The sequence below is a fragment of the Oryctolagus cuniculus genome, chromosome 13 (assembly GCF_051225735.1).
Source record: "Oryctolagus cuniculus isolate XC-2025 breed Fujian yellow rabbit chromosome 13, ASM5122573v1, whole genome shotgun sequence".
NCBI classification, from domain to species: Eukaryota; Metazoa; Chordata; class Mammalia; order Lagomorpha; family Leporidae; genus Oryctolagus; species Oryctolagus cuniculus.
Window position 1 is genome coordinate 41973754 of NC_142879.1, and position 25276 is coordinate 41999029.

The window sequence follows — 25276 nt, forward strand, 5'->3', positions numbered from 1 at the left end:
AATTCCTTGGGCCCCTGCAGCCATGTGGGAGGCCTGGAGGAAGTGGCCAAATGGGAAGGGAGCCAGCAGATGGAAGACCTCCCTCTCTCCCTCCCCTCACCCCTGTATAACTCTTGATTTTCAAATAAATCTAAAACAAAGAAAAAATCTAAAAAAAAAAAAAACTACAAAAAAAAAAAAAAACAAGCAAAAGAAAAAGGAACTTGAGACATTACAGAAAGAAAACTAGCATAGTGGTTTATCAGATAATCCAGGAAACAGAATGGTGATCAAGCATTATGGGGTCAAATTTTAGACACTGCGAAGATAAGATTTTTTTCTAGAACAGTATTTTATAATCAGTATATTACTGATGACCACTGTAGTCCAGACAGACAGAAGTGGAAATTTGAAAATGGTTAGGCAGGGGCTGGCATTGTGGAGTAGTTGCTCCATTTCCAGTTTAGCTCCCTACTACTGGCCTGAGAAAAGAAGATGGCTCAGATGTTTGGGCCCCTGCCACCCACGTGGGAGATCTGGAAGAAGCTCCTGGCCCCTGGCTTTGGCTTGGCTCAGCCTTGGTCACTGCAGCCATCTGGTGAGTGAACCACTGGATGGAAGATCTGTCTCTCTCTGTAATTCTTACTTTGAAATAAATATATATTTAAAAAAAAATAGAAAAGGCACCTGGCAAGACTCTGCTCTTTGTCTTACAGGAATAGCTTAGTTTACAGTTAAGGAAAGAAACTGGGAGAAAAAAGGAAGTCACAAGAAGAAAGAGAAAGAGAGAGAGAGAAAGGAAAAAGGAAGGAAGGATGGAAGGGAGAGGGGAAGTTACATAACAAGTGTATAGAGAGGATGAGAGGATAAAGGAAGCTATTTCCTTATTAACAGCATGGCTCTTAAAAATATTTATTTAATTCTTTGAAAGGCAGACACATACAGACAGAGAGAGATATTCCAGTCAGTGGTTCCCTCCCCAAATGCCCACAACAGTCAGGGCTGGGCTGGGCCAGAAACTGGACCATCAATCTAGGTCTCCCACGTGGGTGGCAGAAATGTAACTACTTGAGCCACCTCCTGTTGCTTCCCAGGGTGTGCATTAGCAAGAAACTGGAACAAAAAGTAGAGGCAAGACTTGAATCCAGGTACTTAGAGATGGGATGCAGGTATCCCAAATGGTGTCTTAACCACTAGGCAAAATGCCTACCCCAACACAAGAATTTTTATTATGAGACTTAGAAACAGCATCAAGTATAAACTTATTCATCATATCAGGAAAAACAAGTACTAAACTGAACTTAGAGGCAGAAGAAATATCTTCTTAAACAAACCTTTGTCAGTAACACAGAATACAGAAAAAGCAATACTCCAAATTTGTTTCCCCACATTGAATATTGGTCCAAGACAGCATCTTTTAATTCTGATAAACTCCTGAATGATCTTTTTCTGAGGGGAAAAAATAATTATGTATTAGTATCATCACGAAATTGAGTACATTCAAAAATGGGAAAAAATTTAATTGTCTTAGACATTAAAACCTACACAGAACAGATTTTTTTAAGTGTCTCAAATTTTCAAATACAAATTTAGCTATTGAGGGCAAAAACTACTGTTGACCACTACCACTACATACATTTTATACCATTAAAACAGAACACCTACTTGACAGGGACTGCTTTCATCCCTTTTGTGAACTGTCTAGCATCAAAAGCTTCTTCAATAATATAGTTATTTCGTTATTTAGAGAATAGAGTAGCCCTCTTCTAAGAAGTTTTTAAGAGCAAAAACATTTTAGTTTTTTAATCTGGAAATTATTAACATATCTAAATGCTAAAGAGAAGGCATATATTTGCAGATTGTAAAAGAAGTTAATTGCAATAAACCAAACACCATCTATAATTTTTTATCAACACAATCATTCTTACCTTTTATTTTGTAATAAAGTTTAAATGTTCTAATGAAAATATGGGCACTTTTAAAGAAAATTATGGAAAGCATACTTTGGCAAATAAGAAATAATACTGATTTATTCCACTAGAAATTCATTCAGAACATAGAAACATATGTTAAAGTGATTTTTCATTGTATTAATGAACACACTTTTAATGTTTTTAAAAAAGCATATCTGGATAGTTAATTTAGGATTCAAAACAATTTAAATGTACACTTACAAGTTACTCTTTTTAACTTAAAAGCAAATTAATCCTCAAGCAATGGGTTTACAATCCATGTTTAAGTAGTGCAGTACTATATAAATCTAAGAACCTTTCCACAGTATGAAGAGACTTAAAATGGCAATGTGTGCACAAGGTAAGTATTTTAAATGTTCCAATGTTACTTACTGAATTAATGCATGAAATCGCTCAAAGCCAAGCTCTTCGACAGCCAAGGCAGCTATACATAAAAGACACTTTTCAGCACTACACATGGCAAATAAATGACACAAGATACACACAGCAGGCTGTAAATACTTTCAAGCAATCAAAACTGTCCCTATTTCCTTACTCCCTTAAAATCATGTTTATTTTCAACTTTAGTATAACACAAACTTATACGTCAACACTGTAGTTACCACAATTATAACTAAAAAATAGATATAATACTGAGAATGTAGAGGGATGATTAAATATCAAACATTTCTTTTCAATTCAGTTATCCTAGGACGATTTATAAAACAGGTGAAATTACTGACAATCAGTGCTTCACATATCAATGTGTCTCGCACTTTTATTAAATAATCTTTAAATGTATAGCTTTAAAATGAAATCATGATAGCTTATTCTTCCTCCTTTATAATATAAAATCTTTAGAAGTAATGCTTCATTATTTTAAAAAATGTATATAAAAAGGCATAGCACTTTGAAACTACACAGGTTCAACAATAGCTTTAAGTTTGTTTCCTCATTTATTCTTTTAACTGTTGAGAAGTTTTCAGTAACTTGATGGTTTACTAATACAGTACAAACATAAATTCACAAAAATCAAAGGAAGCATTTTAATCAAAGGCAATGTTTACTGGTACCTTTATTGGGCCAGGCCTTTTTTCTGTTTTACAGGTCTGACTCCTTTTAATCCTCATTAAACCTTTTTATCTCCATTTTACAGAAGAACTTGAGGCACAGAGAAGAATCCTCTCAAGGGCACACAGCAAGAAACAAAGACCTGAGATTTGAACCCAGGTATTCTTGGCTCCAGGAAGATAAAGTCTTAAAGATAACCTCAAAATACTTTAACTTAACACCATGAACAATTTCACATATATTTTATACTTAGTACTTCCAAATATAAATTCTCACCAGTGAGTTAAGAAAGCTGATTATGAATTCAAAGTTTCAAAGTTGTATTTACAATTAAAAATGTTACATAATATTAGGTTTTCAAAGCCTAGTTTTAATTTTCAAACCACTTCTAAAAATCTTTCAAAAATTTTTTGGTTTATGTGGGAAACAAACTGAAATTGAACCTGAGTACTCACTACTGCGAACAACTGTGCATTACCAACAAGCCAAAACTATACACACCACACAAGCCAATGAAATTAATGTTTTAACAGAACATAATGTAATGAGAGGGGAAAACACTTCACACATAAATTTCAGGATAAAATAAAAACCAACTGTGCTAACTGTTCTGCAGTGCTTGATTATTCCAATAATTTTACACTAAGTATACTACAAAAGTAGACATAAAGGTACTAATTTAGAGAAGAGAGGCAAGCAAAATAAAAAGCTTAGCAGGCAGGAATGGTGGAAAATAAAACACAAGAAATAGAACACAGCTGGGAATAAAAGAAAGAGGAAGTAAGAAGAGATTGTTACATGGAATAAGAATTTTAACTTAAGTTCAGTTTGTCAATATCTAAGGTAAATTCTCAAATTTTTCAGTAATAAAAATTCTTCAAATGTATATTTAAAACAGACTTAATATGGTTTTATTTCATATCAATTTTTAAAATGAGGCACAAAGTAAACTGGAAAATTATTAAACCATAATTTTTAGAGGGGAATTCAAGATAATATGCCCATCTGAATTAGTTATTTAAGTTAAAACATAACACATTCAAAGACTATTTAACATAGGACAATCTAACCTACCACTAGAGAAATGCACCAGCATATTTGATAGTAAGGACACCATTTACCATGACGTTACTAATGATAAAATATAAAAAACTCATTAGATTTCCAAATACTAATAAATAGGTTGTCTTTAAGCATATATTCTTGAAAAGACCTTTTAAACAAACCATTATCTCAAAATTTTAATACTGTAAATGGAACTATTAAACATGTTTACATGTAACCAGGAAAACCAGGAAAGTATTTTTAAAGCAAATTTAAATGATATTTTAGATTATCATCCTTGTAAATATTTTCCATTTGTTGTCTTTGTCATTATCCATTCTGGAAAAATGTTATATTCTTTGTAAAAGGCTATGTTTGAAAGACATGAAACGGAAACATATTATTTAAATTTTTAAAATTATTCCTTGCAAATGTACTACTATTAGAATTCGCCACACTGCAGGCATTTTAATTTGCAAAGGTAAAGAAGAGAAGACACTGACAACACAGGGACATTTCAGCCCAAGCAGGCAAAAGCGCTTTATAGATAATCTTATATGGAAAGCAAGGTGTTTCTTACAGTGATAGAAAATTCACTTTTATAAATCAGGTGTCTAATCTCTTTGAAAACAAAGAAAAACTCACTTATTTAATATAAGTACTTGGGACTACCAATTATCAAAAATCACCTACTGGCAATATTATTCCTGAAAAGCAACCCAAAAAAGCAGTTCTTTTTTCTAGCTTTCGTTCCACCAGAATTCTCCATTTTAATGTTCACTCTATCAGATTTTTAGGTCAACTACATCAGACTTTCAAAAGTTAAAGACCACAGAATAAATGGGTATAATTTTTATGAGTAATGACAGTAGCTGTTATTTAAGGAGAAAAATCTTCAGTAACGATATGAAAAACTTAAGGCCTAATTAAAACTCCCTTAAAATAATCCATACATACAACAATGTCCAAAAAAATTCAAGAAGGAGACAAACTGCATGCAATAGACAAAATGATATCCATCATTTCTCTAAGAAGCAACTACAGATATTTAAGAAAATTTCTGAAGCCAAAAAATCCCTACCTTTCTAACAAGGCATCTGAAACTATGATTCACAGACATACAAAGGTAATTCAAGAAGTTCATGGAAAAAAGAGATTGAAGAGAGTTTATTTTGGTGCACAAAATTTTTAAAATTCATGCATGGCTTTTTCAAAGTACACATTTTCCGTGCACTTTTTGAAGACCACTTGTATATTCTGTAAACTTCCTAAATTAGAGTTCTAAAGCTCAAAAGAAATTGTTAGCAGGGAGAAGTTCACTGTAACTTTTAAAAAAGTTTATTTTTTTTTACAAAATTATATCTTCTAGTAAATAAAATAACTGAAAAAATATCAAAGTTCATGAATTATGTTTAAGCTAGAAAAATGATTTTGCAAAATTTAAAATATTTTCTTCAAAATTTTCCAGTTTTATTAAAATAAAGGTAGAAGAAATTATTTCAGGAAATCAAAATGTATCTTACAAGAATGTTCCACTTGGCAACTAGACTCTGCAAGACTCCCAGAAATACCAGCAGTTTCTTCGGTTGTCTTTCCTCTTAACCATGAAACCAAGCAGTATGATCCAGAGTTGTCACAACAAGCACTTTCTAAAATGTCACATAAGGTATGACAAAGGAGTTCCTTTCGTTCTTCCTCTAAAAGTAACAAAAGTATAAATTATAATGGTTTTATCTGGAAAACAAAAACATGTCCTAAAAACAATATTAAGTATATATTAATTTAATTATGAACATCAAGCACTTTAAGATGTGGAAAAATCCATAAACAGATTTTAATTATATTTTAGAAAAACAATGGCTGCAGGGTTAAAATCTCTATTTAAATACTGCCATCAGTTACAAACAAAAATCTTGAAAAAGGCACAATTAAACATTATGAAAAGAATATTCTGCTAGAAATAATTGATATTGATCCTCCCTTTCGTAAGCTGCAAATGTAGCATGTAAGCTGAGGTTTCCTTTATAGCAGAACCAACCACAAAGTAAAGACCTGCTGAGACTTCTACTTTTTTCCCCCACTGTGAATTAGTCTAAAGCCTTTGTCCTGTTCCTCAGGGATAAGAACAATGAAAACATCATCAGCACATACAGTACCACAATCTATTACACCAGCAGGGGCAATAATGGTTATGCTACTTCTTCAGTTTTGAGGATATATAAACAATTAGAAATTTTAAAGAAAACACAAATGCTCATTTTTTTCTTCCCCCTGAATTTTAGCTACTCTCTCCTCTTCAAACTGTAGTACCACTTTCTGAAGCTTTCACATAAAGGGGCTAAGATGTGCACATATTCTATATAAAATTTTATGATACAAGGTTTTTCTCATTCCTAATGGAATGTAAGTTCTTTAAAGGCAAGAACTTATGTAAATAATAAAAGTCATGTACAGGGGGGTGGGGGGTAAGGGGGCCGGATAAGAAGGCAAGAACTATATCATTAATTAAATCAAATAATTGACAGCATTTATGACAATGCCTTACAATTTTAAATCAAATTTGATGTATTTCTGTATAAGAAACATTATAAAGCTTGTTGATAAAAAGTTCATGTCAATCATAGTATCTCTTAAATAGTTTCATTTCAACTACTAATTACTAAAAAAAAAAAAAAGTGACACCTTAATTTCAAAACCATTAGTACATGCTATCACCATGGCTTAGAATGGAAGCTATTATGTATGTCCTTATATACAAAACTGGGGTTGTAATCTATCCTACATTCTTCCAGAAGTTATTGAAAGGCTCATATGAAATCGTGTAAGTGAGTAAAGACTTTTGTAAACTGTCAAGTGGAATGCAAATGTTTGTTTTATCAAGTAGTACCATATCTCTTTCTGACTTAGTCATGTTACAGACACTATGACAATTTCATTTCCCATTTAACTTAGAATTATTTGCATTATGAAAAGTATTATTCTAAAAGAGGCAGGAATAAAATGAATTCTGAGCTTTTGCTAGGAGTAAATAAGATAACAAAGTAACATAAATTTGCTATTCTTGATGGTATGCTATCATTTAAGTTTTGAGAAATACACCATGTTTTCCCAAGAAGCCAAAGGCTTTTCCCTTACTTACACATATTATCCTGTCTTATATCTCTCAGCTAGGAAATGTTTAAAATCTAGAGTCATTGCTTATCAAACTTCCTGAAACACTTTAAAAATAAAACTCAGAAAAAAAAAATTCTGTATTGATCACTTAATGGTTAAGACACCTGTGTCACACATAAGAGTGCTCGATACCAGCCCCTGACTCCAGCTACCTACTAATGCAAACCCTGGGAGACAATGGTAAGGGCTCAAAGAACTGAGTTTCTGCCACCCATGTGGAAGACCTGAATTGAGTTCTGAACTCCCTGCCTTGTCCCCTTCATTAGGGCCATTGTGGGCATTCTAGCAGTAGGAGCTCTCTGTGTCTCCCCCTTTCAAATAAATAAATGTTTACTCATTTATTTATTTGAAAGGCAGAGAGAGAGATACACAGAGAGATCTCCCATCATCTGATTCGCTCTGCAAATGCCTGCAACAGCTGGCAACAGCCAGGACTAGGCCAGGTCAAAACTAGGAGATGGGAACTCAATCTACATCTCCAGTGTAGATGACAAAAACCTAACTAATTGTGCCATCACCTGCTGCTACAGGGTACACATTAGGAAGCTGGAAACTGGGGCAGAGCTATGACTCTAATACGGGTTATAGGCATCCAAATTGGTTTCTTAGCTGCTATGCCAAATACCTGCCCCACAGGGTGCAGGGTGGAGTAGAAGTTTTAAAAGATGGCTATCATACCTGGACAATCCCTCCAAGAAGACTTTTCAGAAGAAAACAGGAGCTTCTTCAAGAGAAATGCCTTTATAGAATTAAAGCAATGATATTAGTAGAATGCATTATAAACATTTTATCATTTTTTATTTTAAAATGGGAAAATTAATTTATACTTTCTTAACCTTCGAATAGTCTATAAAAATTTCAAATGGTTATCCTTCATATTCAATAGTAACTATGCATAGTTTTTACTCAGCATATAGTACCATAAACTTGATTCTAGATCTATAAAAAAATTCTTCCACAACATACATTTTCTGACAAGAACTGACTCAAATAATAGATACGTAACTAGAAATTACAGAAGCTTACTGCTCCATGCACAAGGTGAAGGCCACATAAAAGAGGAACAAGTCTATACTTCTCTGAGATTGCTTGCAGTTCAAGAAATCTAGACACAAAAGTGGTTCTGTTCCATCGGCTCTAGTCTATGATACAAGAATACTACTGGTAGAGTACCTAACTTCCTGATTTAACTAAAAAATATAAACTTCAAAAGAAGGGCCGACACTGTGGTATAGCACGTAAAGCTGACGCCTCCAGTGCCAGCATTCCATATGGGCACCAGTCCTGGCTGCTCCACTTCTGATCCAGCTCTCTGCTGTGGCCTGGGAAAGCAGAGATGGTCTGAGTCCTTGGGCCCCTGCACCCGCGTGGGAGACCTGGAAGAAGCTCCTGGGTTCGGATTGGCACAGCTCCGGCCCTTGCAGCCATTTGGGGAGTGAACCAGTGGATGAAAGACTTTCTCTCTCTGCCTCTGCCTTTGAAATTTAAAAAAAAAAAAAAAATTCAAAAGCAAAGTACAAACAGATTTGTAATTTTTACCATAAGCCTGTCAATTATTCTGTGTTGGTTATTTGACAGTGTCAGTTCAGGGTAGTATAGCTGTTTCCTTCTCAGTGTGATTGCAAGGAATTTGCATTTTAGACTCCCGATTTAAAATGCAGATTTTATTTTTTTATTTTTTGACAGGCAGAGTGGACAGTGAGAGAGAGAGAGAGACAGAGAGAAAGGTCTTCCTTTTGCCGTTGGTTCACCCTCCAATGGCCGCTGCGGCTGGCGTGCATCGGCCGGCGCACTGCGCTGATCCGAAGGCAGGAGCCAGGTGCTTCTCCTGGTCTCCCATGAGGGTGCAGGGCCCAAGCACTTGGGCCATCCTCCACTGCACTCCCTGGCCACAGCAGAGAGCTGGCCTGGAAGAGGGGCAACCGGGACAGAATCCAACACCCCGACCGGGACTAGAACCTGGTGTGCTGGCACTGCAAGGCGGAGGATTAGCCTAGTGAGCTGTGGCGCCAGCCCTAAAATGCAGATTCTTAAGTGCCACTTTTAGAACCTGAACTTCTAAAGGAAAGATCCAAGAAAAGCAGGTTTCTATGCTAACTCTTACATGTGTTTGAAAGCATAATATACAAATTACATGGACTGCTTTTAGTCAAATCTTGGTTTGAATCCTCATTGCACTGCTTTACTAACTAAAAATAATACAAGCTTTAAAATGTTGTAGCAAGGATTATATGAAAAAAATTTAATATACTCAGTGCAGTACCTGACACCTAATAAGCAGTCAATTCAAAGTATTTTAGCAAAGTTAATATTCTATAGTATTTATTTTCATAGAAGTAAAAGCTACAAAAAATAATCAAGTGCTTCTGATTTTCCTTTTTTTTTTTTTTAAAGATTTATTTATTTGTAAGTCAGAGTTACACAGAGAGAGGAGAGGCAGAGAGAGAGAGTCTTCCATCCGCTGGTTCACTCCCCAACTGGCCACAATGGCCACAGCTGCCCCAATTCGAAGCCAGGAGCCAGGAGCTTCCTCCGGGTCTCCCACATGAGTGTAGGGGCAAAAGAACTTGGACCTTGGGCCATCTTCTACCGCTTTCCCAGGCCATAGCAGAGAGCTGGATCAGAGGTGGAGCAGCAGGGTCTCTAACTGGCATCCATATGGGATGCAGGCGCTTCAGGCCAGGGCATTAACCTGCTGCGCCACAGTGCCAGCCCCTGATTTTCCCTTTTTTATTTTTTTAATTTTTATTTTATTTGACAGAGTTAGGCAATGAGAGAGAGAGACAAAGAGAAAGGTCTTCCTTCCATTGGTTCACCCCCCAAATGGCCGCCACGGCCGGCGCTGCGCTGATCCAAAGCCAGGAGCCAAGTGCTTCTTCCTGGTCTCCCATGCAGGTGCAGAGGCCCAGGGACCCATCCTCTACTGCCTTCCCGGGCCACAGCAGAGAGCTGGACTGGAAGAGGAGCAACCGGGACTAGAACCTGGCGCCCATATGGGATGCTGGTGCCGCAGGCGGGGGATTAACCAAGTGAGCCACAGTGCTGGCCCCCTGATTTTCCCTTCTAATAACAACCACCCTTAGATGGAGTAGTACAATGACATTACAAAATTTTGGAATGAGGAGAAGATACTCATTATTTCACCAATAATACAATCACCATAATCATTTTCATATAGTACTTACTTTTATATACTTGTTTTTAATTTTATTACAGATTAGATAAACATGGGTATATAATGTCTTCAATTTTTTGACAAAATTCATAACTATCAGGGTTAATCACAACTTGTCTATCAAGCTGTTTACCAAAATTAATTTTTTGATTTCATATTGAATTATATCACTGTACATCATTTGGAATTATTTCTTTTTGCTACTATAAATGTATGAGCTTCTTGAATACAAGTTTTTCCATTTTAAACATTCTAGAAAACATTCACAGAAATATTAAAGAATCCTCATTATTATGGTTCTAATTATAAAATTACTTACATAAATCAAAACACAAATGTGTACCACACAGTAATATTTGAGTCTGTCAGCATCACTTCATTCTTAAATGCACTAACAATAATTTTAAAGATTAAAAAAAGAAATAGCACCTAGTTATGGTTTTATTTTCACTTTCTAATATTGCTAGTGAGATTGAACACCTTGATTCTTTTCTTGTTCAGCATCCTACCTGTTACAATGCATATTTATGTGCATTTCACCACTGAGGTCTTAGTACATTTTGTACATGTTCTTTGTGTAAGACAGATATATTCCTTTATTGCTAATATCCACAGCAAGTATTTTTTTGAGCCTGGAACCATCCATATTCAATTTTTCTATGGTTAAATACTATCCCAAGAATATATTTGATCCATGATATAAGATGATCTAACTCAGTTTTTCCCATCAAACTGCTAATCAGTCATATTGGTTGCATTTAGGAAACATTTTATTTCATCACTGATCTTAGTTCCTGCTTTATCATGGTATGTGATAAATTCTGGGTACATTGTTATAGCTAATAAGGTCTATAACTGTATTATCTATTCAGTTGTTTAGCATCCTTCTAGCAATGGTATCGTGTTATAATTTTATCATTTAATGAATTAATATCCAGATTAGTTCATTTCTCTCAATGATTTAATTTTGACTTTATAAACAAAATTCTTTCATTGAGAAGATTTCTATGCCCCTTAAACCAAATTACTACATCAAAGTTACAAAATTTCAGGTTCAGGATTTTGAACATTATAATTAGCCCTTGTTACATTGTACATCACTTGAAAACATAACTAACAATTTTGAAATACACTGAACTTTAAGGTCATATGGTATACTAGGCGTTTAACTACATTCACAGACTTTGAATAACAATAAGGTACTACTACTAACCAGGTACTATATTTATATAATCTAATTTATATGTGCACAGGACAAATAATCTTCAAATTCAGGTAAGATTCCTACTGGAAACCAAAATTTGCCTCAATTACTTATTATGACAGATATAATTAGTCATTCATAGTTAAATTCCATTCTCTGTATTCCCTATCTGGGACATATGAATTCTTCTTCACTTTAAAAATAATTTTATTAATAAAAAGGTCAGGTTTACTAGTTGAAGAAATAAAATAGTAAAAACAATATAATAAAAAATGCAAAATACTAAGAAGATTATAATCTATAAAGATTACTGGAATTAAACAAAAATTTTTTTTCCTTTAGACAAATACATTTTTTTTTTTACAGGCAGAGTGGACAGTGAGAGAGAGAGACAGAGAGAAAGGTCTTCTTTGCCGTTGGTTCACCCTCCAATGGCCGCTGCGGCCGGTGCGCTGTGGCTGGCGCACCGCGCTGATCTGATGGCAGGAGCCAGGTGCTTCTCCTGGTCTCCCATGGGGTACAGGGCCCAAGCACTCGGGCCATCCTCCACTGCACTCCCTGACCACAGCAGAGAGCTGGCCTGGAAGAGGGGTAACCAGGACAGAATCCGGCGCCTGGACCGGGACTAGAACCCGGTGTGCTGGCACCGCAAGGCGGAGGATTAGCCTAGTGAGCCGTGGCGCCGGCCGGACAAATACATTCTTAATTTAATAATGTAAGTCCATGAAGTATTAAGTTCTAGAGACAAATTTACTGTGACAGATCAGGAATGCATTCTTTATGCCTAATGAATAATAAATATCACATAATGTTTAAAACTTAATAAATTTCAGTTTCCTTTATAACAGATCTGAAGTTACACTGCTATTCAGAGACATTATAAATAACACAATAAGCTGAAAATCCTTGACTAATGACATAGCAGTTTATTACCATGGGACTCCAAATCCCATTAAGTTGGATGGTAATAATGCCATCTTAAGTGTTAAGGTGATCATATTAAGTGTTAAATTGATCGGATCATATAGACAGGTTTATGTGTTAAATGGATCATACTGACGTCATAAATAAGTGTCAATTGTTAAATCAACAATGGGAGTCACTGTGCACATGCTCCCCACGTAGGATCTCTGTCCTTAATGTGTTTTACCATGAGAGTTTATGATAACACTACTAGTCGAACAGTACTCTATATCTTGTGCAGGTGCAATCTGTTAAAATCTTTGCTTAGTATATACTAAGTTGATCTTCTGTATATAGAGATAATTGAAAATGAAACCTGATGAAGAGTGGGATGGGAGAGGGAGTGGAAGATGGGAGGACTGCGGGGCGGGGGAAGGCACAACAATGCAAAAGTTGTACTTTGTAAATTCACATTTATTAAATTAAACAAAACACAAATAATAGCTACACTATTTCTATAATGCCTGTCAAAGCATAAACCAAGAGAAAGGATATGAATATGTCAGTGGGAGACTGGTGATTCAGCATGAGGTATCCTCATTCTAGGAAGAGTAGTGCCGTATTCATGTGTGAAGAACAACTAACTACGGTGTGTAATGCCAAGTGATTTATGTAGCTAATGTATTAGAAAAATGTTCTAGATAGGAATTTACAGTGATTGGGGGTTGCAATGTGAGAAGGTAGAGAATGTGATTCAGATGGGACCTGTGCCGTCCCCTTCCCCATCCATTTGTTACCTCACTTGTGATTTATCTGGAGGATTCAGGCAGTGAGAGTTTCCCAGTCAAAATAAAAAGAACAGCCTGAAAGAAGGGGCCATCAAAGAAGGGATGTACTTTTCTCTGAAGGGAGAAAAGAACTTCGACTTTGCTTATGGCCTCCTCTAAATACTGACAGACTGTGGATTCAAAAGGCTTCCATAGCCTTGGCAGTTCATGTCAAGAGCCTCAGGTGATCAATGACATATACATAAGAATGTTAACTGTTAAATTAACAATAGGAGTCACTGTACACTTACTCCCCATCCAGGATGTCTGTCCTCATTGAGTTGTACTATGAGAATTAACTGTAAAACTTGTTCTCGGTTTTTTATATTGTGTGTGTGTGTGCACGCACAAACTCTTTACTTAGTATAGAGTTGGTCTTCTGTGTATAAAGTTAATTGAAAATGAATCTTAATGGAAAATGGGGCCAGGAATGGGAGAGGGAGGAGGTGGTGGGGTAGGATGGGTGGGGGGAAGGTGGGTATGGTGGGAGGAATCTCTGTATCCCTAAATACAAATTGTACTTATAAATTTGTACTCATTAAATAAAAGGTTTCTTGGGAAAAAGATATATAGCAGTTTATAGCAAATCAGCCTTTCAAGTTCAAAAAATGTAAAACATCAAGAGTCAAAATCAAAGACATTTAGATAAAACCTATAGTTTGTACCAAGAGAAGTACTTTTTATTTTTGAATTTCTGTTTGAAATCAGTTGCTAATTTTAGTTTGAAAGGTTAACATTATACCCTAAATTGCATATACTGCCAACTTACTTTAAAAATTTAAAGTTACAAGCCATGAAAATATTAACTCATCTTCAAGTTTTTAGAAAAATCACTTTGATAGAACAAATGAAAATACTATAACCACTATAATTATACTTAGAATATAAATTATTACTCAACAAGATCTTCACTGTAGATTAGATCAGTACTTTCTAATTTTTAGAAAGTGACGAAAAAGCCATATTTTTCTTAAAAATGATGACACTCAACAGGCTATTAACGTGTAGTACATCCATTTTCATTTTTGTTAAGCATATTTATAGAAACTTACATGAGCAAAAGTTAGAGTTATCTGGTCATGGCTTATGATTATATAGAGCACAGATAATAGAAAACAAAAAGCTAAAGTATGAAATACTTGAATATGTCCTTCTAAGAAGTTGGTAAAGTAGTGTTTCTTTTTACCTGAACAGGTGCAATAACAGCACAGGGGCCACCTTCAAACTGTTCTAATGCAGATCCCTCTGATTCACTAAACACAAATCCTAAAAATGAAAGTATCAAAGATTAAAAATTCAAGTAGCAGCTAAAATAGTTTTCATGTACTTTGAGAAAGATCACTTATAATAACTTATCTGCAAGTCATCAGAAACAGTGGTTAACATTTGGAGGTGAGGAAGGAATCTTTTGAGAACAGCCAAGGAACCTATGCTCCCACTCCCACATGGACGTAACTGCATGTGCACACACACGTACAATTTTATACCCAGCATCCCCTCTAGGGAGACAAAGTGTAGACCTGAGTAAAAGAACACTCAATAATTTTACTTGTTCTCAGGAAAACTTATCTACTGAATTCAAACAAAATTTTCACTATTCTTTCCATACAGTATCTTCTGATCATTTCAGTGTTTCAGTCACATTCTACAAAGTGTAAATGCACCCTAGATAGTCAATGTGCTCATACTGGCTCTGTCTTATTTTAAATATTATCCAACCATCACTGACTGAACAGCTAGTAAAAGCTCTTCAGAGGACCTCAGCCAGAAATCAAGAGAATCCAGTCACTATCTGAATGACTTACGAAAAATCATTTTCCCTAGGCCTCACTGTTCTTATCCTGAAAATAATCACTTCCAATTCCACCAAGCTAAGAATCCATTTATTAGTAGTTACAATTCAGTAATCAGCTACCAACTATTTAATGAACATCAATATGATAATAATCATCTAGGATATATACATGAAAGTGACAATTCTGGTCTGGTGGAGTGAACCATAATTACCAAAATAAACCAATAAATTTCTGTCCTAGTAGAAGAATGAAGAGAGTGCTATGGATACAGAAAGGAATGACTTGCTCTGCCTGAGTCAAGTTGTAACACATGACTTCAAGGCTGACCAGAGGTACGTGTGGGCAAATGAAATTCAGGGAAAGAAAATATCTTTTCATTAAAGATTTCCTAACAGCAGGGAAAGTTTGTGAATTAGAAGGAAATTTAACATAAATACAGGTAGTATGTAGGTAGGATGGAGAAGGAGGTAAAGAGAGGAGTGGAAGGCAACAACAGGTTAATACTGCAGAGGAGCAAACCATGAACCAACTAGGAAAGGTCTTTTAGTCAAGTATCCTAAGATCATACTGGTTTTTGTTTTCCTTTTCTAAAGGACAAAAATGGGTGAAAAGCTGGTTCAATAGCCCTAATAAAAGCAACATTAGTATATAGAGAAACTGGATTAAAATATTTCTGTGGTAAATCTAAGATTTGATAAGTATATGTAAGTAGGGCAAAGTCTCCATACAAGGAATTAGAGCTGCCTCTGAAATATCTAGATTGAAACACTAGGTGATAGTAACTGAGATAAGAAATACTGGAAAGGATTTCATTCCATACCATCCTCTTTCTTTTCCTTCCATCTCTCTCTTTCAAACAGCATTTTAAACATGTATCTAACATATCTAGAGAAAAAAAAATTTTTTTTTGGACAGGCAGAGTGGACAGTGAGAGAGAGAGAGAGAGACAGAGAGAAAGGTCTTCCTCTTCTGTTGGTTCACCCCCACAATGGCCGCTGCGGCCGGTGCACCGCGCTGATCCAAAGCCAGAAGCCAGGTGCTTCTTCTGGTCCCCCATGCGGGTGCAGGGCCCAAGCACTTGGGCCATCCTCCACTGCACTCCCGGGCCACAGCAGAGAGCTGGACTGGAAGAGGAGCAACCGGGACAGAATCCGGCACCCCGACTGGGACTAGAACCTGGTGTGCCGGCACTGCAGGTGAAGGATTAGACTATTGAGCCACGGCACCGACCAAAAAAAATTTTTTAAAACTCCAACAAAAACTCCAATCACATGCCATCCTTTTCCTCTCAAAGCTCACCTAGTCATCTCTATGCACTGTCTCCATTTTCTTAACTCAGAATTTATTCAACCCGCAATAATCTAGTTTTCAGCCTGTGACTCTACCACTCATTTTCACTCAAGTTCACCAATGACCAGTGCAGGCTATTCCTCAAGTCTTCCCTTATTTAATCACCTAGAGAATCCTCTGAAATGCTGACTTCAATTTCTGGAAAATCTTTGTCCCTTGGATTTTGGTCTCACTCATTTCAAGTTTTTCCTTCCTATTTCTTCTCAGTCTCTGATCAACTCCTTTTAAATGTGACTTTTCCTCAAGTCTTGTTTTAGGATCTATGCTCTTTTTATTCCATGCATTTTCCATAGGTAACTTCATGTATTCCCTGAATTTCCATTACTGGGTATAAAACCAGGAAATTCCCTAATATAGCCTACAGCAGAATTCCAGACACTCTAAGAGTCTACATTTCTTAACATGGGCCTGTATGACCCGGCTTCTGCCTTTTTCTCCTATTTCATCATCCTTTGCCATTCTCGTTCATTACATTCCAAGGAGACTGAGTTGCTCTCATAGTCTCAAATATTCTATTTCTTTCTGGTTTCTCATCCTTTACATGTGACGTTCCTTCTGTTTGAAACACCTGCTAATCCTTTCCCTCAAAAACTCTGACTACATTCTAGGCTTCTCCCTAAGATAATGTCTTCTTCGTCAAAGGCTCCCAAACATATCTTGAACATATCCATTTCTATCCCATCTCTCTAGTCCACACAGTAATTCAAACTACCATCATCTCTCACCTACAATACTGTTTTCAACCAGTTCTTCCCATTCCACCCTATTTCCTTCCCAATTTCCATCTATTTACCATAGAATTGCCAGAAAAATATTTTAGAAATAGAATCAGATTTTGTCACATGGTGCTTAAAGCATTTCAGTGGCTTCTCACTGCAATTAGAACAAAATCCAAACTCCTTTTCATGGCCTAAAAGAGACACTATAGGAATAATCCAGTGACTCTTGAGTTCCCTCTACCTGCATTATTTATAGTGACTTTAGGTCCTTAGAACACCCCAAGCTCTTTTCCTGGGGCCTAGACAGCTATTTCCTGATTAACCTAAGCAGTCTCTACTATCATTCTCCAAGAAACCTGTATTTATTGTAATCTGTAATTATATTTTACGTGTTTATGGTCTGCCTTGCCTCACAAGTATCATGCCCATTTTACTGACCACTGTTTTAGTGCTTGTTGAAGTTTTGGGGGAGAAGTTAGTGAGTGAGTGTTTCTAGGAATGGCAAGTTCAATCTCAAAAATGTGTGAAACTATTTAGCAACCTTCAGAAGTAAAGAATATGGGACTGGAGCTCAGGGAAGTAACTGGGATGGGAGATAGTAATCTGTACATTCTAAACATGCCAGTTAAACTGAACGAGAACATGCAGAACAAAGATAATGAAGTTGAGAACATCAAAAAGTAAGCAGAGGCTGAATCAGCAAAAGGGACTCAGAGATTAGAAAGGTAAGAGAAACACACATTCCCTGAAGTCCTAGAAAGTCAAAATCAGAAGCAAATAGTACACAACTGTTTGGATGCTAAGAAAAAGACATAGATGAAAACATTGGATTAAGCACTTCATTGGGAATACTACAAAAAATAAATTTGGCGTGTTAATAGTCAAAATTTAAAGGAAAAAAAAGTTATTCAAAATAGGATAGAGTCAAAATGAACTATTTGTTATAAAGTCTGGTAGACAGAAATAGAATGATGACTTGAAAGGTAGTTAAGAATTATTACTTATGTATACTGAAGGGTGTGAATTTAAAACAAGATGGTATGGTAAGAATGTCTATATGGGAAAGAGGAAATGTAAAGGCCCCAACTCATCCTAAAAGAGAGGTGAGAAAGTGTGATATTCTATTAGTAGGATTGGCTAAAAACAGAGGTTCTCAATTGTGGTGCACAGACCCCCTCCCTTGGAAGTTAGAGATCCTTTTGGGGAGACCATTAGTGGTTAAAATGATTTCCACAATAATACTAAGGCATTATTTGCCCTTTGTACTTTGTGCACAGTCACAGTGATAGTCAAATGGCAGTGGTATGACGCCAAAGTAAGAGTCATTACACTAACAACCACCACCCATCTCTGTCTCACACACACACACACACACACACAGAGCCCATTTTACTTATGAACACCCTTTCTGACGTAGTGAAAATGGCTCTTTTTAAATCTTGACCTTGAAAACAATATCTTTTTAAAAATATTCCGTGTAAAATGAATCTTGATGTGAATGGAATGGAATGGGAGAGGGAGAGGGAGATGGGAGGGGTGCAGGTGGGGGGGGATCCATTGTAATCCATAAACTGTACTTTGGAAATTTATATCTACTAAATAAAAGTTAAAAAAAATAAAAAATATTCTGTGTAACAAAATAAATTACCCATAAAACACTTCTGCTACATTCTAAGGTATGATGGTTGAGAGCTATTTCAAGGAAAAACCACAGTTAAAAATCGTATTTACTTATTTGAGAGGCAGAGAGCAAGCGAGCAAGTACTCCCATCTGCTAATTCACTTCCCAAATGCCTGCAAAAGCTAGGAAGCTGGGATCTCCATCCGGATCCCTCATGTGGATGACAGGAACCCAGTCACTTGAGTCATCACTGCTGCCTCCCAGGGTTGACATTAGCAGGAAACTACAATGAGGAGTAAACCAAGTATTAAACACAGGTACTCGGATATGGGACACAGGTGTCATAACTGGTAGGTCAAATGCTCACCCCCTTCAAGTATAATTTTTGGAACTACAAGTTGAACTAGCTGCTTTTTTAAAGTGGAGCATTCTAACAAACCACAATTATTCAGACTTGGGTATGTGAAAGACATTTTCTCAGACATCAATTAACTTGAGTTCAACACTTTAAGGAAAACAACTGACAGCATTTTTGTCAATGATAAAATTTCAATCTCTCAAACAATAACTGGGCAAACTTGCATCCACTACTGTGAGTTTGAGATTCTCAATGATTAAATATTTTTCCTGCCTGCGCCGTGGCTCACTAGGCTAATCCTCCGCCTTGCGGTGCCAGCACACCGGGTTCTAGTCCCGGTCCAGGCGCCGGATTCTGTCCCGGTTGCCCCTCTTCCAGGCCAGCTCTCTGCTGTGGCCAGGGAGTGCAGTGGAGGATGGCCCAAGTGCTTGGGCCCTGTACCCCATGGGAGACCAGGAGAAGTACCTGGCTCCTGCCATCAGATCAGCGCGGCGGCCATTGGAGGGTGAACCAACGGCAAAAGGAAGACCTTTCTCTCTGTCTCTCTCACTGTCCACTCTGCCTGTCAAAAAAAAAAAATTTTTTTTCCAATGAGAACAGTAGTAACAGTAACAAAATGTGACTTTTGATAACTATAAAATGAAATATATTAACATTTGGAAGGTCATCATAAGCTAGTGCATCAATAATTTCCAAATGACCAATGCATGCTGTTACAAATCAATGTGTAGGTAAGAGAGCCATTCAATAGTATAAGACAATGGGGCCTGTACTGTGGCATAGCAGGTAAAGCCGCCACCTGCAGTGCCAGCATCCCATATCGGTGCTGGTCCAAATCCCCCGTTGCTCCATTTCCAATCCAGCTCTGCTGTGGCCTGGGAAAGCAATAAAAGATGGCCTAAATCCTTGGGCCCCTGCACCCATGTGGGAGACGTGGAAGAAGCTCCTGGCTCCTGACTAGCACAGCTCCAGCAGTTGCGGCCAATTGGGGAGTGAACCAGCGGATTGAAGACTCCCTTCCTCCCTTCCTCTCTCCCTCTTTCTCTCTCTGCCTCTCCTTCTCTATGTATGTAACTCTGACTTTCAAATAAATAGTCTTAAAAAAAAAAAGTATAAGACAAACCAACAGATTTCAGTTTAACAAAGTTGAAAAGCTCACTGAAACAGCCCCAGATTACATATTACAACTAACCTCCAAGACACAACCACTTGAGTTTAGGAATGATCTCAAAAAAGAATATCCACAAGTATCTCAAAAGGCTATTAAAATACTCCCACCTTTTCCAATTACATAGCTGTTCAAGACTAGATTTTCTGCATACATTTCAGCCAAAACAATATATTACAACATCTAATGAGCTAGAAATTAAAGAGATTTGCAAAAGAAAAAAGAAGACAACAATGCCATGGGTCTCATTCATTTTTAATTTTTCACATTAAAGTCATAAGTAGGGGCCAGCACTGTGGCATAGTGGGTAAAGCTGCCACCTGCAGTGCCGGCATCCCAAATGGGTGCCGATTTGAGTCTTGGCTGCTCTACTTCCAATCCAGCTCTCTGCTGTAGCCTGGGGAAGCAGTAGAAGATGGCCCAAGTCCTTGGGCTCCTGCACCCACATACCCACATGGGAGACCCTGAAGAAGCTCCTGGCTTCAGATTGGCACAGCTCTGGCCATTGCAGCCAATTGGAGAGTGAACCAGACGATGGAAGACCGACCTTGCTCACGCTTGCTCTCTGTCTTTCCTTCTCTCTGTGTAACACTGACTTTCAAATAAATAAATAAATATTTAAAAAAAAAGTAATAAGTAATTTATGAGAGTGTTAAGGGACCTGGGGCGGATGGGGGGACTTGAAAGCCATTGGCCTTGGAGGAGAAAATCTTAGAAGGCTTCTAAGTTAAACATACAGAAAGGAAGAGAATCAAAGTGAGGGGAATAAGGAGGGTAGAGAATTGCAGAAAATGTTAATTCTAAAAAACCCATGAAAAGCCGGAAAGGATGAAGAAGTAAGAAAAGCATTGAGAGCTCAGCTAAGGTTTAATTACAACATTTATATTGAGGTTGCCCTCAATTTTCTCCAGCAATACACAGAATCTTTGGAATTAGATGGCAGGATAAACAGAAAACTAAAAATAATTGAGGTAAATGTATGGGGTAAAGTTTTTAAGGACACATGACAACTAAGGGTACTGATTATCACTTTAAAACAATCAATTTAAGGCCAGCTCCGTGGCTCACTTGGCTAATCCTCCACCTGTAGCACCGGCACCGTGGGTTCTAGTCCTGGTTGGGGCGCCGGTTCTGTCCCGGTTGCTCCTCTTCCAGTCCAGCTCTCTGCTGTGGCCCGGGAGGGCAGTGGGATGGCCCAAGTGCTTGGGCCCTGCACCCACATGGGAGACCAGGAGGAAACACCTGGTTCCTGGCTTCGGATCAGCACAGCGTGCCGGCCATAGTGGCCATTTAGGGGGTGAATCAACAGAAGGAAGACCTTTCTCTCTAACTCTGTCAAAAAAAAAAAAAAAAAAAAAAAGAAAGAAAGAAAATCAATTTAAGGTCCAACCTAGGAACAAGAGATAAAGCCTATTTGCCCAATGGTAGTAGGAAAGGCCCCCTGGATGTATCCAAGTACAGAAGAGAAATTAGGCTCTGTCAAGCTTTCGGTGTTATATAATAAACGTGAATGAATAATGAATTCTCGTGTACCTTAAAAACTCTAATAATGTAATTTTCAAGATCTATGGCTAGGGCTTATAGTTAGAATTACATAATAGTGTAATAGTGAGCTGTTTTTGTACTTTGAATATTAATACCCCATGGAGGCGCCATTGCTGTGGTGTAGTGGGTAAAGCCACCACCTGCCATGCTAGCATCCCATATGGGCACTGGTTCAAATCCCAGCTGCTCTACTTCCACACCAGCTCTCTGCTAAGACCTGAGAAACAGTTGAAGATGGCCCAAGTCCTTGGGCCCCTACACTGCGTGGGAGACCTGGAAGAAGCTCCTGGCTTTGGATTGGCCCAACTCTGGCTGTTGTGGCCATTTGGGGAGTGAACCAGCAGATGGCAGATCCTCCCCCCGACCCTGTCTGTCTATAACTCTGCCTTTGAAATAAAAGAAAAAACAACCCGTGAAGACAATTCTGCCAAATATGCTTTCTGCCACATTTCGTTTAATTCCAGTATACATGTTTGAGTATAACTAATAATGGATAAAGGCTATGAGCCTAAAATGAAATAAAAGTCAGTGAAATAGAAATTAAGTGTTCTAACCAAAAATAAGACTATGCTCATTAGCCTTCCCCTTTATTACAAGGTTTATTTTAATTTAAATTTCTTAGGACAAAGAGTCATTTTATCTTGTCAGGTGTTCTCATATTCAGATCATTTTCTCCATTTGAAAGGAATTATTACAAAATGGCTGGGCTTCTTCTGTTTGATCAGAAATTACCCATCTAGCATCTGATCCTAAATAAACCATTCTGTATCACATTCCACAGTATTACAGAATAGAGAAGTCTTTCTCAATTTCACATTTTAAAACTCAATAAACTTAAGCCATGAATTTCTTTGCAATTTTCCACATGACTTACTATATATACACACACATTATTCAAACCAGTTTTATTTGCATATGACTTACCTTACATATATACATTATTCAAACCAGTCTGACAAGTACAGCTTACATAATTCTGGCCAACCATATAAACAAAAGTCCATAGAAAGACTTGATTTGACTATTACAAGTTACATGATCTCAGTTGAGACAAATATCTGAACTGGGATTTACTTCCTCATCTATAAAAATGAGGATGACTACACTTGTCTTTTGTTACCTTTCATGGTTAAGGATTAAATAAGATTTTCAAAAACTAAAGTAAAACAAAAATAAGATATGACATATTTTGAAGTCTGAATAAAAAAAGCTAGGTTTTCAAAATACTAAGGAATTATTTGTCAAATATGCTTATAAATCATAAATTTTAAAAAGCTATAACTTAGATCAATTATGTTTTTAGATATGTTAGAGATTAAAATTAAAGCTTCCAAGTACAATGACACCTCTAAAATGATAGGATCTACAATATTATCCTCTCTTTGGGAAAATAATATTGGCATGGAATTTTATTACTTTTGTATAATGTTAAATCACCTTACAGTAAATGCTCATACATTCAAATTTTAAACCCAAATGTATGAACTCCTAATACACACTGTACTATATTTTAACTGCACTTTCACTTTTCCTAACTTATTTGTTCAATCTTTGTTTTCATATTATGTAACAAAAATTGTGCAACATTGAAAACATCAAAACTATTTCAATAAATTATAGTCCCACTCCCCCAAAACACTGAAATGCCACAAGCAGCAAAATTAGGTTTCTCTCTGTTTAAATTTTAGGTAAAACAATAAAGTAACTTATAACTTGGAGGAAGAGAAATGGTTTCTAAGAGTTTATAATCTCTGTCAGAGGTTGGCAAACTACAGCCCTCATCTACTTTTAGACAAATTTTGAGATACAGCCATACCCACACTTTTGCTGCAACAGCATAATTATTACTGAGACAGAGGCCACTGGACGGTTTCCAGAGTTAGCCAAATACTGAGCTAATCAATAGAGAACAAATTCTCAAATGTCAAATGTTTTCATTTAAAAATTAATCTGCATGGTCAATCTATCTGACTGCTTTCTACTATCTCCACTACTACTTGCCTGGTCCAAGCCACCATCTTGTCCCTGGATTAGTGCAACTCTCTCTGATTTGATCTTGTCCATCTACTTAGTCCAGTACAGTGTATCTGCAAACACAGCAGCCAAATCAATCCTTTAAGAACTGTCAGATCCTCTCTTTTCCTTCCAATAAGAGTTAACACCCAAAGTCTTTACAATGACCTTCAGAAAGTCTTATTTCTCATAGAATTTTTTATTACTCTTCCCTTCCTTCATTCCCCTCCAACCATACTAACCCCCTTTTTCTTGAACTGGCCTGGCATATTTTCTGTTAAGTCGTTTATAATGGCTATTCTGTCTAGAACATTCTTCAGACATCTGCATGGCCAGCTCAGTGACTCCCAAGTGTTTGTTTAAATTTGGTCTGGAAATGAGGCCTACTCAGAGTATCCCACCCAGAACTCCCTAATCCCTCACCTTCAACTACTGTAGACGATTTATGCTATGTTATGTTTATTGTTTGTCCCCTCTTTCCTATCCTGCCTAGTCTCAACTGCAAGAACCTGGAACACTTGTAGTTGCTAGGAAGACACACAGGAGAGTAAGTGGTACTAATGAACTGCGGGAATGAAAAATATGTTCATAAAATAGGACTATAGGTAATTTAGCAAAAGTGTAGAAAAAAGCTATAATGATTAAATTTTGAGTTAAAAAAAACACCCAAACTCAAGACATTAAATCACCTAGTTTATTGTCTTTAAAATAAAAACTAAGCAAAACACACACACATACACACACCAGAAAACAAAAACTCACTCATATTTTAATGAAAAGGGATGTGCAGAAAAGGATTATCTAAGAATGCCAAATCAAAAACTAGGTGCCAGTCTGTTTTACTAACCATATTAAAATAATTCAGATTGACTAATCAGTATGATTTCATAAATCTACCTATAATTTTATAAGCATTTATTCCAAACATCTTACACCTATATCTTGCTTCCAAAAGATTAATGAGATCACAATTTTCAATTCAAGGTAGTTACAGACTATTTAATAGAGCCAGAGTTGATGTTACATTAATAATGAAGCAAAGCAGTCTCTTGCACCTATTCCCACAACCCAAAGGACTGCCACAGTGATATTTAGCAAGGTTCCCAGAGAATGACTGAATGCAAGTATCAGTTAACATATCAAAATCATTAACTACCCCCACCTTGATTCAGAGTTGATAACTTAAAAACTCCCCGGTTACCTTAAAATTTTTTAAAATGTAAGACTTTGTAGAATTACATATCACGATGTAACTATTCTTTGACAAAACAAAACAAAAAATCCCTTATTTTGAAATGGTAGTGATTAAGCTAAATTTTTTTAGGGAACTTCTGCAAGACTAAAAATGTAGTAAAGCATTCTAATGCTTCATAAAGT

At 36.7% G+C, this 25276-nt stretch overlaps 1 protein-coding gene across 14 annotated transcripts in view; it reads right to left on the reverse strand.

Annotated features, from left to right (window-relative positions):
- Window positions 1–25276, reverse strand: part of MINDY3 (MINDY lysine 48 deubiquitinase 3) — a 90595-nt gene that overhangs the window by 63299 nt on the left and 2020 nt on the right. For 9 of the 14 annotated variants that reach the window (XR_016219692.1, XR_016219690.1, XR_016219691.1 and 6 more), the window contains exons 2-6: window positions 14516–14595; window positions 7899–7959; window positions 5570–5743; window positions 2325–2376; window positions 1314–1428 (exon numbers count right to left, since the gene is read on the reverse strand). Coding sequence is in view for 9 of the 14 variants with exons in the window: in XM_089312269.1 (XP_089168395.1) it covers window positions 1314–1428; window positions 2325–2376; window positions 5570–5743; window positions 7899–7959; window positions 14516–14595 (482 nt within the window). In the remaining 5 variants the exon portion in view is untranslated. Of the gene's footprint in view, window positions 1–1313; window positions 1429–2324; window positions 2377–3004; window positions 3116–5569; window positions 5744–7898; window positions 7960–14515; window positions 14596–25276 lie in introns of those variants that run through there. The other 5 variants (XM_089312274.1, XM_070055448.2, XM_070055449.2 and 2 more) reach the window with 4 other exon arrangements.